The sequence below is a fragment of the Oncorhynchus kisutch genome, linkage group LG10 (genome assembly GCF_002021735.2).
Source record: "Oncorhynchus kisutch isolate 150728-3 linkage group LG10, Okis_V2, whole genome shotgun sequence".
NCBI classification, from domain to species: Eukaryota; Metazoa; Chordata; class Actinopteri; order Salmoniformes; family Salmonidae; genus Oncorhynchus; species Oncorhynchus kisutch.
Window position 1 is genome coordinate 68,437,897 of NC_034183.2, and position 17,650 is coordinate 68,455,546.

General features: G+C 40.8%; 1 protein-coding gene and 2 gene segments (V, D, J or C); 2 read left to right on the top strand and 1 right to left on the bottom strand.

Annotated features, from left to right (window-relative positions):
- The window catches only part of LOC109876272 (uncharacterized), a 239,151-nt gene that overhangs the window by 37,159 nt on the left and 184,342 nt on the right, over positions 1–17,650 (top strand). The window lies entirely within an intron of this gene.
- On the bottom strand, positions 7,736–8,318 carry LOC109876250 (Ig heavy chain V region 914-like). The segment is given in 2 exon segments: positions 7,736–8,091; positions 8,184–8,318. Coding segments are annotated over 2 exon segments (384 nt in total).
- On the top strand, positions 12,848–17,247 carry LOC109876247 (Ig mu chain C region membrane-bound form-like). The segment is given in 7 exon segments: positions 12,848–13,109; positions 13,979–14,278; positions 14,469–14,753; positions 14,884–15,201; positions 15,542–15,859; positions 16,652–16,806; positions 16,958–17,247. Coding segments are annotated over 7 exon segments (1,407 nt in total).

Below are 17,650 nucleotides of genomic sequence, written 5' to 3' on the forward strand. Positions count from 1 at the left end.
GAACGGATGATCTCATCATGTGTGGTTCCCACCATGAAGCATGTAGGAGGAGGTTTGATGGTGTGGGGGTGCCTTGCTGGTGACACAGTCTGTGATATATTTAGAATTCTAGGCACACTTAACAAGCATAGCTACAGTACCACATCATTCTACAGTGATACACAATCCCAACTGGTTTGCGCTTAGTGGGACTATCATTTGTTTTTCAAAAGGACAATGACCCAACACACCTCCAGGCTGTCTAAGGTCAATTTGACCAAGAAGGAGAGTGATGGAGTGCTGCATCAGAATTCCTGGTCTCCACAATCACAAGACCTCAACCCAGTTGAGATGGCTTGGGATGATTTGGACTGCAGATTGAAGGAAAAGCAGCCAACAAGTGCTCAGCATTTGTGGGAACACCTTCAAGACTGTTGGAAAAGCTTTCCAGGTGATGCTGGTTGAGAGAATGCCAACACTTTTTTGGTTACTAGATGATTCCATGTGTTATTTCATAGTTTTGATGTCTTCACTATTATTCTACAATGTAGATAATAGTCAAAAATAAAGAAAAACCCTTGATGAGTCGGTGTGTCCAAAGTTTTGACTGGTACCTTATATAATTTCTAAATGATCTGAGAAGAACAACATTGGCAGGGCATTTCAAGCATAGCCAATATGCAGGGATAATGTATGATAATGTTTTGGGCCAATACCCTACTGCAGCCTTTCTTAAAGTATCAGTCATGACCTAAAGTGTTATTGGTGGGTCGTGAAGTGTCATAGTAAACGTATAATTATTTCATTAATTACTGGAAGTGCAACTTTGCTCTCTGTTCAATGCCCTCTCAGTTTATCAGCGTTGTCTGCATTATTAACAGTATTCGTTAATGCGAGACCTGCATTAACTAATACTGAACAATGAGGACTCTATAGTTTAATACTTATGTTGGTGTTCATTCACGGTATGTGTGTGAGTCTGTTGTGTGAACTAGAATCATTCTCAAACAGGCTTTTTCAACTAGTATTAATTGTAACCATTATAACTCAATAACAACAGATTTATGACCTACAGATTAATAAAATGGGATGTGTTCAAACTTCAAAGTATTTTTTTATGTGATAGTGTTAAACATTGTCATTTTGAATTTTCACAGGTTTTCAAGGCCAAACACTGACTGAGTCTGAACCAGTTGCTAAAATGTCTGGAGAATCCCACAAACTGACCTGTACATATTCTGGAATCTCAACTAGCTCTGACGAACTAGATCAGAAAGGCTTCTGGTAAATGGTTGGAATGGATAGCTTGTATTCATGGTCCAAGTGGTAGTACTATCTACTACTCCTAGTAAGTTCAGGGTCAGTTCACAATCTCCAGGTGTATCTCCAGATGAACAACCTGAACACTGAAGACTCTGCTGTTTATTATTGTGCCAGAGACAAAGTGACACAGGAGACTGCAGCACCGAACAAAAACAGACCAAGCCGATATTTTACTGTGAAAAAGTTAGACAATTCTGAGCTCCAGTGTCTGTAAATATCAATCCAATGACCACACCAACACTATAAGAATGAGTAGACACATCCTACTGTAAATTATAACCCAAATATAAAAAAATATATATATTACTTGAAAAGCATAAAATATTCCCGACAACCTGTAAATATAACAGTATGAAAATCCTCTTGAAACTTTAACAGAAAACTTTACAGCCTTTCAGAGTCCGTTGACAATGGAAAATAACTCCAAATGGTTGAATCATTTATGCAGTCATTCAGTCAAATAAAATATCAATATCTAGCAGCTAAACCATTTTTTTGGTATTATCTTTCAATTTGGGGAACTTATTTGCATGAAACCAAATGTCAAATTTCAACAAACAGAATTAAGTTTTAATGTCACGTGCACAAATACAGTGAAATGCCTTTTGTGCAAGCTCCAAACCCAACAATACAGTTATCAATATCAATGTAGCACAAAAAAGAACATAAGGTAGAACAAAAACACACAATAAATAAAAATAAGAAAGTAAGAAGCTATATACAGCATCACTTCCAATACCATTTACAATGTGCATTGATACTTCGCACTTTGGTGCGAAAAATACGAATCAATCCCAGAACAACAGCAAAGGACCTTGTGAAGATGCTGGAGGAAACAGGTACAAAAGTATCTATAACCACAGTAAAATGAGTCCTATATCTACTAACCTGAAAGGCCGCTCAGCACGGAAGAAGCCACTGCTCCAAAACTGCCATATAATTTTCGAAGCATTTCTGTGTTGAAGATTGAAAAATAATTAGGTGCATTTTTCCCCATATTCCATCCAGTTCGCTTTATTTGTATAATATATTACACTGGATCTTTCTTGAATAAGTTCCTGCAATTTGTAAAGTTTTTGTGCCTCTATAGGCCAGTTTTTATTGCTATCTAAATGTACTGTTATTCCTTCAATTTCCTTTATTAATATGGACTGTTTTGATCTACCTGCCGCCACTCCCCCAGTACTCTCTCCCTCTCCCTCTCCCTCTCCCTCTCCCTCTCCCTCTCCCTCTCCCTCTCCCTCTCCCTCTCCCTCTCCCTCTCCCTCTCCCTCTGTGATTGTGTGGGCATAGACAGGTGTGCTGGAGTCAGAGCAGATCCCCACCAGCTGCAACCTGTTCCATAATCAAGACCTCTACATATACTCAGTCCTGCCACATCCACACTGCCAGATTGTAATCAGTCTGTCTACGGTCCTAGCCGTTTGTTACTATTCAGATCCTGTTATCCGTTTGGACCCGTTTTCCCTTTTCCTCTCCTCTACAGTTCTGCCCACTCTGACTCTGGTCCCTGTTTTCAGTCCCACTTCTCGTCATCCTGCTACTCTGTCCTGGATTCCCCATTCTACTACTCCATTGGATTCCCTTAAAGACCTGCTTACCCTGTCTCAACCCCTCTCGCTCCAGCCTCAGCCTCAGCTCCTGGTTTCCAACAACCCGCCCGAGCTTCCCATCTCCCCCTGTGTCTCAATAAATACCTTGGTTACTCCATCCCAGTCTCCTCGTCTGAGTCTGCTCTTGGGTTCCCCTGTTCCACACTGCGTAACAGTCTGACCGGGCCAAAAAGATTAACCCAGCAGACTCTGCTACTCTGCCTCTCTCTACCAAACCCTCGTCAACCAAGGTGCCCTGCTCGAGCAACATGACCAAGCCCTGAAGACCCTTCTGGAAAACATCAAGAAGTTTTCACAGAGCTTGTCCGACCAACAGGGCCGACCCTTCGACCAGAGCTCACGACCAGTTCCAAGTCCTTCTCCTTCTCCGACTCCCGAGCATTATAATGGCAACCTCGGAGTGTGCAGAGCCTTTTTGGTTCAATGTTCATGAGTATTTGAGCAACAGCCCTACTCTTATGCCATTCGAACGGGCCAAGATTTACTTTCTGATTGGCTGCCTCAGTGGAGCAGCACTTTCCTGGGCCACAGCGGTGTGGGAGAGACAGTCCCCCATCCGCATCTCCTACTCCAGATTCACGGAGGAGATGAAGAAAGTCTTAGACCACCCGGTCTGTGGTAAGGACACTGCTAAACAACTCCTGTCCCTCCGTCAAGGCCCCCATTGTGTTGCTGAGATGGCATGTGAGAGGCACCTTCACCGCTGAGAGCGTCTGGAATGAGGAGGCCCTTCATGGAGCATTCCAGAACGCGCTCACAGAGACCCTCAAGGACAAGTTGGTGTCCAGGGATGAGCCTGATGGACTTGATGAACTCATCTCTCTCACTATCCGCATCAATAACCGTCTCCGTGAGCATTGTTGGGAGAGGGTAGATAGGGTTGCATGTCCTATAACATCTGGTTCAGTGCCATTCCGGTGGGTTTCAACGGTATAGGATTGTGGACCGTTCCATTATTGGCCTTATAGAGTTGGTTGAGTGCAGTCTTCGTGCCAGCATATGTCTGTGTTGGTAAATAGACGGCTACGAATAATACAGATGAGAACACTCTTGGTAGATAGTGTGCTGTTATTGAGAAAGACACACACCCCCACCCCTCGTCTTACCAGACGTAGCTTCTCTGTTCTGGCAAGGCATTGAAAATCCCTTCAGCTCTTTTAACCTTATTATAAACATTAAACATTTTTGAACGTACATGTACATGTCTATTATTACTGTGTATGGACAGTAATGTATCAGTATTGTATCACCATGACAAACTCCAGACTCGTCAGTTCCATTATTCAGTGATAGTTAGTGCAGGGCCCTCTGTAATGTCAGTTCAAGCTGCCTATAATGAGAAGTCCAGAGCTGACTGTCTGATTATAAAGGGATGAAGGGAGGAAGACTTTTAATAGCCCTCTAGAGGTTTAAATAGAGACTAAGAGGGAGAGATATTCTTATAAGGTTTATATTGGCAGCATTGTTTCTCAGAACAGCACAGAATGACAGAATCTATTGGGATTAATACAATAAACTTGTCCCATACTTGTTCCATTGCTCTTTAACATAAATGATCATCGCTGTTCTATATGAGAGCATCTTGATTGTCTGCATCACTTTTTGGTATGGCAACAGCACCGCCCTTGATCGCATGGTGCTACAGGGGGTGGTTTGGACAGCCCAGTACATTACTGGGGCTGAGACCCCTGCCGTCCAGGACCTCTGTGAAAAGAAGGCCCGGAAAATATATAAAATAAATTGTTAAATGCTCCAACCACCGAAGCCACATATTGTTCTCTCTACTTCCGCTTGGCTAGCAGTAACAATGCATCAAGTCTGAAAAAAGCTCCTGAACAGCTTCTATCCCCAAACCATAAGATTGCTAAATAGCTAACAGAATGGCTAGAGTTTCCCTGCACTTGTAAATATGGTCTTGGAACTGACTCTATATACAGTAGCTTCTCTTCTTTCCCATGTTCTTCATGTTTCTTATTTTTATTTCTTGTGTGTTTTTGTTCTAAATTATGTTATTTTTTGTGCTACATTGATATTGATTACTGCATTGTTAGGTTTGGAGCTTGCAAGAAAGGCATTACACTGTTCTTGTGCACGTAACTTAATTCTGTTTGCTGAAATTTGACATCTGGTTTCACGCAATTAAGTTCCCCAAATTGAAAGACATGACTAAATTAATGGTTTTAGCTGCTAGAGATTGATAAATATATGGCAGATTGACTGCATATACTAAAACTGTTGTGGGCTTATTTGACATTGTCAAGTCACTTTGAATGGCTATAAAGTTTTCAGTTAAAGTTTCATCAGGTTATTCATACAGTTATCTTGACAGGTTGTCAGGAATATTTAATGCTTTTCAAGTTAAACATATTTTTAATATTTGGGTTATAATTTACAGTAGGATGTGTTTACTCCATCCTATAGTGTTGGTGGGGCCATGGGATTGACGTTAACAGAGACTGGAATCAGAATCTTGGTCTCTAAGAACTGTGTGTTTATGGAGTCAGAGTGAACCAGCCTTTCAGCCAATCTGAGCAGGTAGCAGAGCCTGAACCATAATTATACCAATCAACTCTAGTCTTTTTCCTGATTGCTGCCTCATCCAGTTTATATAATAGTCTGTCGTTGTAAACCCAGATGTTTTTCATGATAATTTAACAGTCTCCTTGACTGATCCAGTCTGACATCACAACAAACACCTGTGAAACAAAAACATTTTAATATTCAATTGAAGATGTGGCATTTACACTAATATTGAGTTTAACCATGATACTCAGACATTCTTCAGTCACCATGTAGTGTTTTACCTTACTGTCTATGGACATCACCATGACAACTAAACTCCAGAGGCTCATCAGTTCCATTGTTCAGTATTAGTTAGTGCAGGGCTCATTGTAATGTTTAACTTACTGTATATGACTACTAAACTCCAGAGGCTCATCAGTTCCATTGTTCAGTATTAGTTAGCGCAGGGCTCATTGTAATGTTTAACTTACTGTATATGACAACTAAACTCCAGACAGTCCTCATTGTTCAGTGATAGTCAGGTCTGCGCAGGGCTCATTGTAATGTTTAACTTACTGTATATGACAACTAAACCCCAGACAGTCCTCATTGTTCAGTGATAGTCAGGTCTGTGCAGGACTTGTTGTAATGTTTAACTTACTGTATATGACAACTAAACCCCAGACAGTCCTCATTGTTTAGTGATAGTCAGGTCTGTGCAGGACTTGTTGTAATGTTTAACTTACTGTATATGACAACTAAACCCCATACAGTCCTCATTGTTCAGTGATAGTCAGGTCTGTGCAGGACTTGTTGTAATGTTTAACTTACTGTATATGACAACTAAACCCCAGACAGTCCTCATTGTTCAGTGATAGTCAGGTCTGTGCAGGACTTGTTGTAATGTTTAACTTACTGTATATGACAACTAAACCCCAGACAGTCCTCATTGTTCAGTGATAGTCAGGTCTGTGCAGGACTTGTTATAATGTCAGTCCAAGCTGCCTACTATGAGAAGGCCAGAGCTGAGTGTGATCTGATGATGAAGGGATGAACGGCAGGGAGACTTTGTATAGACTGTCCTCTAGAGGTTTAAATAAAGACTGAGACAGAGATATCTTCTGCTCTACTCCTTGGTTCTCTCCCTCCCCTCCAACTTTCATTCTTCTCTCTGTTTTTCAGATTTTTCACAAGCGGAATTCACACTAGATAGTGTGTTTTTTCTTTTTATACAATGCTGAATGAGCTAAGAAAGAATCAGGAATATTTCCCTATGTGGGACAATACAATTAGTATTGAAATATATGTATCTCTTACTGCTCATCCCCAGGGATCTATAATTCATCCATTACTGTTTTTAGTTTGAGTGTATTTCTGTTTGATGATCAAATTAATATAATTCCGTCTGATAAAGATGCTCAAAACATAATAACTAATATGAAGTCTGAGTTGCATAAAAGGTACTTCTGAGTAATTGTAAATAGTATGTTTTCACTGTTTATAATGTGTGTGGATGTTTTATGTGGATAACATTGATATCAGTGGACATTGTGTTTTCCATTGTTGTTGAGTAGTGTTTGTGTGTATGTGGGTGTGTGTGTGTGTGTTTGTGTGTGTGTGTTTGTGTGTGTGTGTTTAAAGAACTGACATGCTAATTGCCCGTTTTTGTATGTTTACTTTTTCCACAATTTGTTACGTTACAGCCTTATTCTAAAAATTATACAATTATTTTTTCCCCTCAACAAACTATATACAGTACCCAATAATGACAAAGTCGAAAACAGATATTTATACAATTTAAAGACATAAATACCTTTCTTCATTATCTCCCCTCCCTGTCTATTATTCTGCTCGATGAATTTCAGATTTTACATATAAGATGTTCAGACTAGATACTGTATGTTTGATATTTTATATAGTGCTGAACAACACAAAAACAAGACCATTTCCCTATGTGGAACAATACAAGTTGTATTGAATTCGATATATATCTTACTGCTAAACCCTCTTGTGAATCTATGGGGAGTTCCTATGAGGACCTATAATTGATCCATTACTGTTTTTAGTTTCAGTATATTTGTGTTTGCTGATCACATTAATTGAATTCTATCTGAAACAAATATTCAAAATGTAATGGCTAATATAAACTAAATTCTGTAAAGTTGACTTTGAGTTGATGTAAATAACAGTTGTAATGTGTGTGAATAATTTTATGGGGATAATACTGATATCAGTGTTTTTTCCATTACTTTTGAGTCCTTCTACTCTCTCATAGAGGGTGTGTCTGAACAACAGATGCGCATCATTGCCTCTCATACTGTGATCAGTGTTGATCAGTTTTTGTACGGTGCTGCAGCCTCCTGTGTCACTGTGTCTCTGGCACAATAATAAACAGCAGAGTCTTCAGGCTTCAGACTTTTCATCTCTAAGTACAGCTGTTTTTTGGAGGTGTCTTTGGTGATGGTGAACTGGCCCTGGAGAGACTGGGCATAATAAGCTGTGGTTCCAGTGTCAATGTATCCAATCCACTCTAGACCTTTCCCTGGTTTCTGACGGATCCAGTGCATGTAGTAGCTACCCATGGAGAATCCAGACACAGTACAGGACAGTGTTACTGACTCACTAGGTCTCTTCACCACTGACTCAGAGGAGGTGAGTGACTGCCCATGAACAACTGAAAAACAAACAGAGTTTAGATGACTATCACCCACCAGCCAATTAGAACAGCTCCTCTCCTGTCTCCTACACTGGAAACACATAACTCACCTGAGATGAGAGCCAGGAGGAACATGCATTCTAGAACTCTCATTGTGTTACGAATCTAAAATTCTGTAAAAGAAGCACAGACTAGGAGTGGTCGTCGTGACTGAGGGAGATGGTCTGTGGAGGGCAGTTATATCAGACTATTGAAATGGGAGGAGACCTTGGGTCTATGTGAACAGAAACACATTTGCATCTCTATGGTGTTACATGTTTCTCCCCGTAGATCTCGTGGTCTAAAATACTATGTATAGTGGTACTGTTGAGAAAAGTTTTGGTGAAGACTCAAGGTGTAGATGTAATAGTGACATACCCACTTATTGTGCCAGTGTATCAATAAGACGTTTTATTTTATGGAGCAGTTCTTTGATTGATATTATTATATTATATTGAATCAATGAGGGCCATATGTGGCACTTGTGTTTGATTCACATGGGTCTTCAGTTATTGTACAGGTCCGGTCCTGGTTTGTATCACTTTGTGCTGCTGTCAGAGTCTCTGGTGATACTGAACAGCTTTTCCTGCTTTTCCTGCAGGTTGTCGTATCCTACCTGTACAGTAGCTGGTACTGGTTAATTATTTAGACACATGGAATTGTTTTAAGACCTTCATACTATGGATAATTTAGCTATTTGATTTGCATCATGCTGTGGGGATGTTTTTCAGCGGCAGGGACTGGAAGACTAGTCAGGATCAAGGAAAAGATTTTTGATGAAAACCTTGAGTGGCCCAGTCAGAGCCCCGACTTGAACCCGATCAAACATCTCTGGAGAAACCTGAAAATAGCTGTGCACCAACACTCCCCATCCAACCTGACAGCTTGAGAGGATCTGCAGAGAAGAATAGGAATAACTCCCCAAATACAGGTGTGCCAAGATAGCAATGTCACACCCAAGAACACTCAAGGCTGTAACTGTAATTGCTGCCAAAGGTGCTTCAACAAAGCACTGAGTAATGAGTCTGAATACTTATGTAAATGTGATACTTCCATTTGATTTCATATATTTGCACAAAAAAAAAAGTTTTGCTTTGTCATTATGTGGTATTTTGTGCAGATTGAGGAAAAAAAAGCAATCAACTTTTGAATGATGCTGTAATGTAATAAAATGTGGGAAAAGTCCAGGGGTCTGAATACTTTTCGAATACACCAGTGTGTCAATCGACTCTAGGGGGCTAAATAATATCCAGAGACCTTAAAGGAGAGGGTTAGGGACTGTCCAGGCTGTCCAGGCTGTCCAGGCTGACTGTCATAGAGCCTGGCTGTGTGAGTTCAGTCTGAAAAAATACACCTCTAAAACCAAACAAAAACCTGTATAGAACTTTTAGTGAATCATGTTGTCAATTGATTTGACAGAATATTCCTCCACAGTTTTTTTGTCCATGTATCGATCCCCCCCCCCCCCCCCCCCCAAAGGTGCGGACTCCCGGCCACAAACCTAAACCTATATGGGAGGGTCTGGGTGGGCATCTAACCTCGGTAGACCTGTGGATCATCGTCGGAGGCTCTGGACTGCGGATCCTCGCCGTAGGCCCCGGGCTGGGGACCCTCGATGCGTGGATCAACGCCGGATGTTCTGGACTGGGGACCGTTGCTGGAGACCCCGGGCTGGGGACCGTCGCTCGAGGCCCCGGGCTGGCAGCTCCGGACAGGAGGGCGACTCTGGCAGCTCCGGACAGGAGGGCGACTCTGGCAGCTCCGGACAGGAGGGCGACTCTGGCAGCTCCGGGCAGGAGGGCGACTCTGACAGCTCCGGACAGGAGGGCGACTCTGACAGCTCCGGACAGGAGGTCGACTCTGGCAGCTCCGGACAGGAGGGCGACTCTGGCAGCTCTGGACAGGAGGGCGACTCTGGCAGCTCCGGACAGGAGGGCGACTCTGGCAGCTCCGGACAGGAGGGCGACTCTGGCAGCTCCGGACAGGAGGGCGACTCTGGCAGCTCCGGACAGGAGGGCGACTCTGGCAGCTCCTGACTGATGGGCAACTCTGGCAGCTTCTGACTGACGGGCGGCTCTGGCACTGTAGGCCTGGTGCGTGGTGCCGGAACTGGTGGTACTGGGCTGGGGACACATACCTCAGGGCGAGTGCAGGGAGGAGGAACAGGGCATACTGGACCATAGAGGCGCACTGTAGGCCTAGTGCGTGGTGCCGGACCTGGTGGTACCGGGCTGGGGACACATACCTCAGGGCGAGTGCAGGGAGGAGGAACAGGGCATACTGGACCCTAGAGGCGCACTGTAGGCCTAGTGCGTGGTGCCGGACCTGGTGGTACCTGACTGGGGACACATACCTCAGGGCGAGTGCAGGGAGGAGGAACAGGGCATACTGGACCCTAGAGGCGCACTGTAGGCCTAGTGCGTGGTGCCGGACCTGGTGGTACCGGGCTGGGGACATGCACCTCAGGGTGAGTGCGGAGAGGAGGAACAGTTGCCATTTTCCAGCATCATTATGAATGGTTTAAAGGTTAAACTATTAAAGGTTAAACCATTCATAATGATGCTGACTAAATAACAACTATTACATGTTAAACCATTCATAATGATGCTGACTAAATAACAACTATTACATGTTAAACCATTCATAATGATGCTGACTGAATAACAACTATTACATGTTAAACCATTCATAATGATGCTGACTGAATAACAACTATTAAAGGTTAATCCATTCATAATGATGCTGACTGAATAACAACTATTAAAGGTTAAACCATTCATAAAGATGCTGACTGAATAACAACTATTAAAAGTTAATCCATTCATAAAGATGCTGACTGAATAACAACTATTAAAAGTTAATCCATTCATAATGATGCTGAGTAAATAACAACTATTAAAGGTTAAACCATTCATAATGATGCTGAGTAAATAACAACTATTAAAGGTTAAACCATTCATAATGATGCTGAATAAATAACAACTATTAAAGGTTAAACCATTCATAATGATGCTGAATAAATAACAACTATTAAAGGTTAAACCATTCATAATGATGCTGAGTAAATAACAACTATTAAAGGTTAAACCATTCATAATGATGCTGAATAAATAACAACTATTAAAGGTTAAACCATTCATAATGATGCTGAGTAAATAACAACTATTAAAGGTTAAACCATTCATAATGATGCTGAATAAATAACAACTATTAAAGGTTAAACCATTCATAATGATGCTGAGTAAATAACAACTATTAAAGGTTAAACCATTCATAATGATGCTGAATAAATAACAACTATTAAAGGTTAAACCATTCATAATGATGCTGAGTAAATAACAACTATTAAAGGTTAAACCATTCATAATGATGCTGAGTAAATAACAACTATTAAAGGTTAAACCATTCATAATGATGCTGAGTAAATAACAACTATTAAAGGTTAAACCATTCATAATGATGCTGACTAAATAACAACTATTAAAGGTTAAACCATTCATTCTAATGCTTAATAAATTACTTTGAATGAGTTGAAAATGATAATATTATAAACCTTATTATAAGGAAGGCTCATGCATGTCTATTACAGTTAAAAAGCATTGTACCTACAGGATTTAGGTAACATGTTCTAATTAACTGATGGTTAAAATATTAACATATATTAAAATAAATAATAGATGTGTGCATTATTACCTATCCACAACCATCTGAATGTGTTGCTGTCCTCATAGAGCAGGTGTGTGGTTCTGGTGGGAGGTTTTTGTTATGGTGTGTATCACTGTGACTATATGGGGGCCACAGTGATATTACATCGTAACAAAAACCCTTTGCTCCTGTATGGACACATCAACACTGAACAGGTGAAATGAACACCCTCCACAACAATGGTGGTAAACCTGATGAAACCTCACCATAAACAGGATTTTGGCCTGTTGGGTTTTATACTACAACATAAATCCATAAACTTGCAAACAACTGTCACAAATTGACAATGGATACACCTTTTGTCAGAAACAAAAATCACAAACATTGAAGATTAATCCACCAACTCATAGAGAATATAATTATGTAAGATTCTTTAGCTTCTTATACCTCAGAGCAGAGTCATATGGAATCCCTACGGAGATGTGAAGGAGATGTTTTTGTGCTGGGGTATATCACTGTGATATGGGATGGGCTGGGGGGCACTGTGAAATGAGACTGTACAAAAACCTGCATTATATCTGCCTGAAGATTGGGACAATATTCTTCAAAGGAAAAAGGTATTCAAACTGAATTCACAACATCTGTCCTTATGGAATCAGGTGTATGATAGTATTACAATATTGCATTCATTTGAATGTTTATTGGATTCAGTATGATGACTTTAAAGCGACCTATTTAGGTGCAGGGTTTTTGTACAGGCAGTGAATGGAGACAGAGCATTGTGAAGCTCTTGACTACTGGGGTAAAGGGACACAAGTCACCGTCTCAACAGGTAAGCAAACTTAAATGTAATATACATCAAATGTTTAATTTTCCCATTCTATGTAGAGTGTAGAAAGAACATATATCTTTTGCATTTTTCAGATTCAAAATGTCATTGAATAGACCTGTTTATAGTCCACTAAAGAAATGGTTTACCTCAATTTGCTTATTTCCTTGAAAGTCAAATATTTCCTCATTTTCTAGGTTCTGCTGTTGTAGAATAATGCAAATGTTTGTTTCCTCAAGTCTTATAAATAGAAACCCATTTGTTCCTCAGAAAAAAATAACAGAAAATGATCCATATTGTGAAAACATATTGTTGACGAAGTGCTACTGTTAGAATGTGGCATCTATTCCGATTTTTTTTACAAACCAATTTACTTTGGTTTAGTGATGGAGTTATCAAGAATAGTTGAAACCGATTGCTGTAAAGAGGGTAGTTGTTGTATTGCTTGGCATATGGCCTTGTCACACTGTGTATAGCTACTTTGACTATTGGGGGAAAGGAACAATGGTCACAGTCTCGTCAGGTAAGCCATTGTTTTTGAGTGTTTTATTAATGCAATCAAATTGTTGCAGTTTGTAGATAATCATTGTTTTATGGAGAAAAGTAGACATTATTACTTGGATAATGTTGTTAGTGTAGCACACCTAGGTAAGGCAGTATATTGTTTGTTTATCTCTCCACATACGTCTTTCACTTTTTGCGATTCATGTTTAATTAGATGATTATGTAGGCTTTGCTTTAGGTCAAAAATGACTATGTGAAAATGAAAATGTAGGCTATTCATATGGGAGTCTAACACATAAACCGATTATAGGGTATAAGAATAAGACTCCATCTCAGCCTATATTGAATTGACTGTTCATTTGTATCACCTTAATCAATATAAATAATTACATTTAAATGTTTTATTAGAGGAACATTGTTTTATTTTACAGTTCTGTTTTCACTGGTAAATGTGTCTGCAATTTAATGTGTTAATGTGTATTTAAATGTACCTTCCTGTATTATACCTTTTCTAAAATGTTTATTCTATTCTACTGAGCCAGTTACTTTATGTTCATATTCTTATCTTTTAGTATTTCTTATTGTTGTTGCATTGTTGAGAAGGAACCTGAAAGTACGTTTTTTTTGATTGTGTATTTGTATCCTATCCTGTACATACAACTAATAAAACTAGACATGTAGTGGTCGTTACACATCAGAGAATACAAGACAACCAACTACATGGAATGAAATGGTGCCTTATAGTGCCAGATTAAATTAAATACTAGTTATTAGGTTACAACTGTGTAATGACTATTTTACCATGGTATTCCCTAGTAGTTACCTGGTCATTTCTGTACATTCAAATCAAGTGATACCTTTCTCTATTTCAATCTTTCTTTCTTGCAGGAGCCACAGCCCCCTCTACTCTACTCACTCTTATGAACTGTGGAACCCCTTCTAACGACATCTACAGTCTCGGTTGTATCGCTAAAGGCTTCTCGCCTTCCTCACACACCTTCAAATGGACAGACGCCAGTGGGAAAGCGCTGACGGACTTTGTCCAGTACCCAGCAGTCCAGAGCGGGGGAACCTACACAGGAGTCAGTCAGCTCCGCGTGGCTAAGAATGTCTGGGAAAACTCTAAGTCTTTCAGTTGTTCTGTGGATCATCCTGGAGGTGCGAAGACAGCAGTCATCAATAGACCAAGTAAGATGTGGACATTATATTGTATTTCTCTATGAAGTTCTAAAGATTGCATTTGAATGTTTGTGATGTAAACTATTTCTGTTTAGAAAACCTGATTATAAAATGATACTTGGCATTAACCCTGGATGTCTTTAAAATATCAGTGGTTAAACTAACTTGCAGACATTTTTTTTTACCTCCCACTACTCAGTCTCAAAGCTTCCAACAGTGTCTTTGCTGTCTGCACCCATTGGCACCACCCAGTACTTGATGTGTATGATTGAAGATTTCTCCCCAAACGAAGTCACTGTCACCTGGAAGAAGAATGACATGGAGGTGGAGGGCCAGACCCCTACTGTAGGCCGACAGCCATCAGGCCTCTACTCAGCCAGCAGTCTGCTGAAGGTCACCAACACTGACTGGAACAACAAGGTCAAGTACAGCTGTGTGGTGCAGCACCAGGGACAACCCACCACCGAGACGATCTCCAAAACAGGTCTGTACATAGGAGTAGACTATACTACAATTGATGTCATGTTCACATACAGGATCTCTAATATGTAGTGTAGTTCCTCATCAGGAACATCAACATGTCCTGCTTTCCCACTGCTTCTCTCCCCTTTCAGAACCACTGACGGTGACTCTGAACCCACCGAGTGTGAAAAAGGTGTTCATAGACAACCAAGCAGTGCTGGACTGTGTCATCAGTGGTACAGACCAGGACACAGTGTCTGGTACCAACATCACCTGGCACATCAACGGAGATAAACAGACAGCTCACATTGATCTGAAACCTATTGAATCAAAGGGCAACCTGAACAGCAGGGTCAGTACTCTGACCATAGACCAGACAAGGTGGACCAATGTGAACAAAGTCCAGTGTTCTGCCATGAAGAGAGGTGAAGACACACCGGTCATTCAGGACCTCAGCTTTAACAAAGGAAGTAGGTCACTGAAACATCTCAATGTGGTTGTGATTAGTGGTCACATGCTTCAGGTTCTGGAGCGGGTGGAAATGTGCAGACATTTGCTCCAGCCCAACGCTAACACACCTGAGTCAGCAAATCAACCAATCAACTAATTAACTAATCATAATCTTTGCTTAGTTGAATCAGGTGTGTTAGCGCTGGACTAGAAAAAAAACCTGCACACCCCTGTGTTGCTCCAGAACCAGGGTTAAGGACCACTAGGGTGGATTTTAAACTGATATTCACATACTGGTTTTCATACGTACCTACACTTACATGAGTGTAACGTTTCGTCTTAAAATCAATCCTCTTGCAGGTGAAGCCCCTTCTGTGTCCGTCCACATTCTCCCGGAGGAAGACACCAGGGAGAAGGAGATTGTGACTCTGGTGTGCCTGGTGGTCAGCCCGTCTCTCTGTGACGTCTACATCATATGGAAGGTGAACAGCGGTGATTACCAGGAGGGGGTCACCAGTCCTCCTCAGAAAACCCAGAAAGGCAACTATTCTGTCACCAGCGTCTTCACCACCACCAAGAAGGAGTGGGAGGGAAACTCGGTTTTCACATGCGCCGTCAAGCACCTCGGCTCGGACAACAATACCACACCTCAGGGGAGGAGTGTGTCGAAGTCCTTGGGTAACTCATGTGAAGACATGTGATATTAATATGTGTGTGTTGTGTCGTTGTGTCTCCTTATTGACTCCTCTGTGGGTCAGAATAGTCAATTAGAACACCCCTGTTGTTAAAGTTAACATGTTAGTGCTGTCATTGTTTGTCATTGTTTTGTTGACTGTAGACGTGTATATTGTCTAATGTGATATTGTCCAGTCTACTGTGTTATAAGATTTCTGTCCTATTGCACAGTCTTGTGTTGCCATTGTTGTCCTTTGTCATTGTTCAATGTGTCTTCCTAATGTGGAGGCTTGCTAATAAACAATACCGCATATGAGATCACATGGTTTGGTGTTCGTATATCAATTACTTCATGTCTTAGAAAATATACTGGTCTATTGTAAATATAAAACAAAATGAAGACAATTGTTTTTTGGCATGAAAATACACAACAGTGCTGAAGAGCTGTACTGTAGAAGCACTATGCCCCCAGTAAGGTGGTCATGGATGTACTATTTAGTGTTTAGGTGTAGCTTGATATAATGTGAGTGGGTGTGCATGTTAATATTTGGACAAGATATAAGTCTGCGCAGGTCAGTTTCATGTGTTCTTTGTGTGTTGATGTGTGTGTCTGTGTGTGTACATATAATTAGCTCATGTAGCTCAAATTATGATGAAGACTAATACAGGTGTACAATACACATGAACACATGAATATACAGACACACACACGAATAAGCAGACACACATGAACACACACACGCAGACACAAGTGTATGTCCGTTCCTCACCACCTGTCTCTCTCCCTGTACTCAGCGAACATCCTACTGACTGAACCTGAGGCGGGCTTCGCTCTGAGCTGCACGGACAACTTTGAGGATGAGTTCAGCAGCCTGTGGTCCACCACCTCCTCCTTCATCATCCTCTTCCTTCTCTCCCTCACCTACAGCACAGTACTCAGCCTGGTCAAGGTACAAACATCACTTATTTTATGTGATTGTAGACTTCTGATGAAGGCCATTGGCAGCTGAAAGGTCACGATTTTAAATGAAAGAATAAGGTATCAAGTGTTTGTTTGTCTGTTTACTGTAATAACCAGTATCTGTCTCTGCCTCCTTTCAGATGAAGCAGTGAAGGACACATGATGGACTAAAGAGATAGATGTGTCTAGATTAGAAAGAAAATGGTCTGGGATGGTTATGGAGTAGTGTTCTTCAGTAATAATGTTATGTATATATCCTATATATTATTGATTATGATTGATTAGTATTGGTGTTCTCACTATTATACAAGCATTGTAGTGATATGTTATTTTTCATTAATTGATTTCTATTGAACAGTATCTTTAAATATAAGAGTATCCTGTGAAGTCTGTGTCTTTTTTCACTTTAAGGAAGTCTAACTTTTAGCTAGTCGTTGTCATTTTACTGACACATCCACTGGATGCTAATGCTGGGAGAAGGACACATCCTATATTGTGTTTGGGGCGGCAGATAGCCTTTTGGTTAGAGCGTTGGACCAGTAACGTTTATTCTGCCCCTGAACAAGGCAGTTAACCCACTGTTCCTAGGACGTCATTGTAAATAAGAATTTGTTCTTAACTGACATGCCTAGTTAAATAAAGGTCAAATAAAAAGACATTGCCTACTGAAGTGTTTCTGCTTGGCAGTTATCTATGGAGCCAATATACAGCTGTATTCCCTCCCAGTACAGATTAAAACAACGTTAGGCTATATCTGTAATATTCAACTAAGACTTCAACATTCTGTTATCAGTTGATCTGAGGTGGTTTCTTGGTTCTCTAACTTGTCTAAT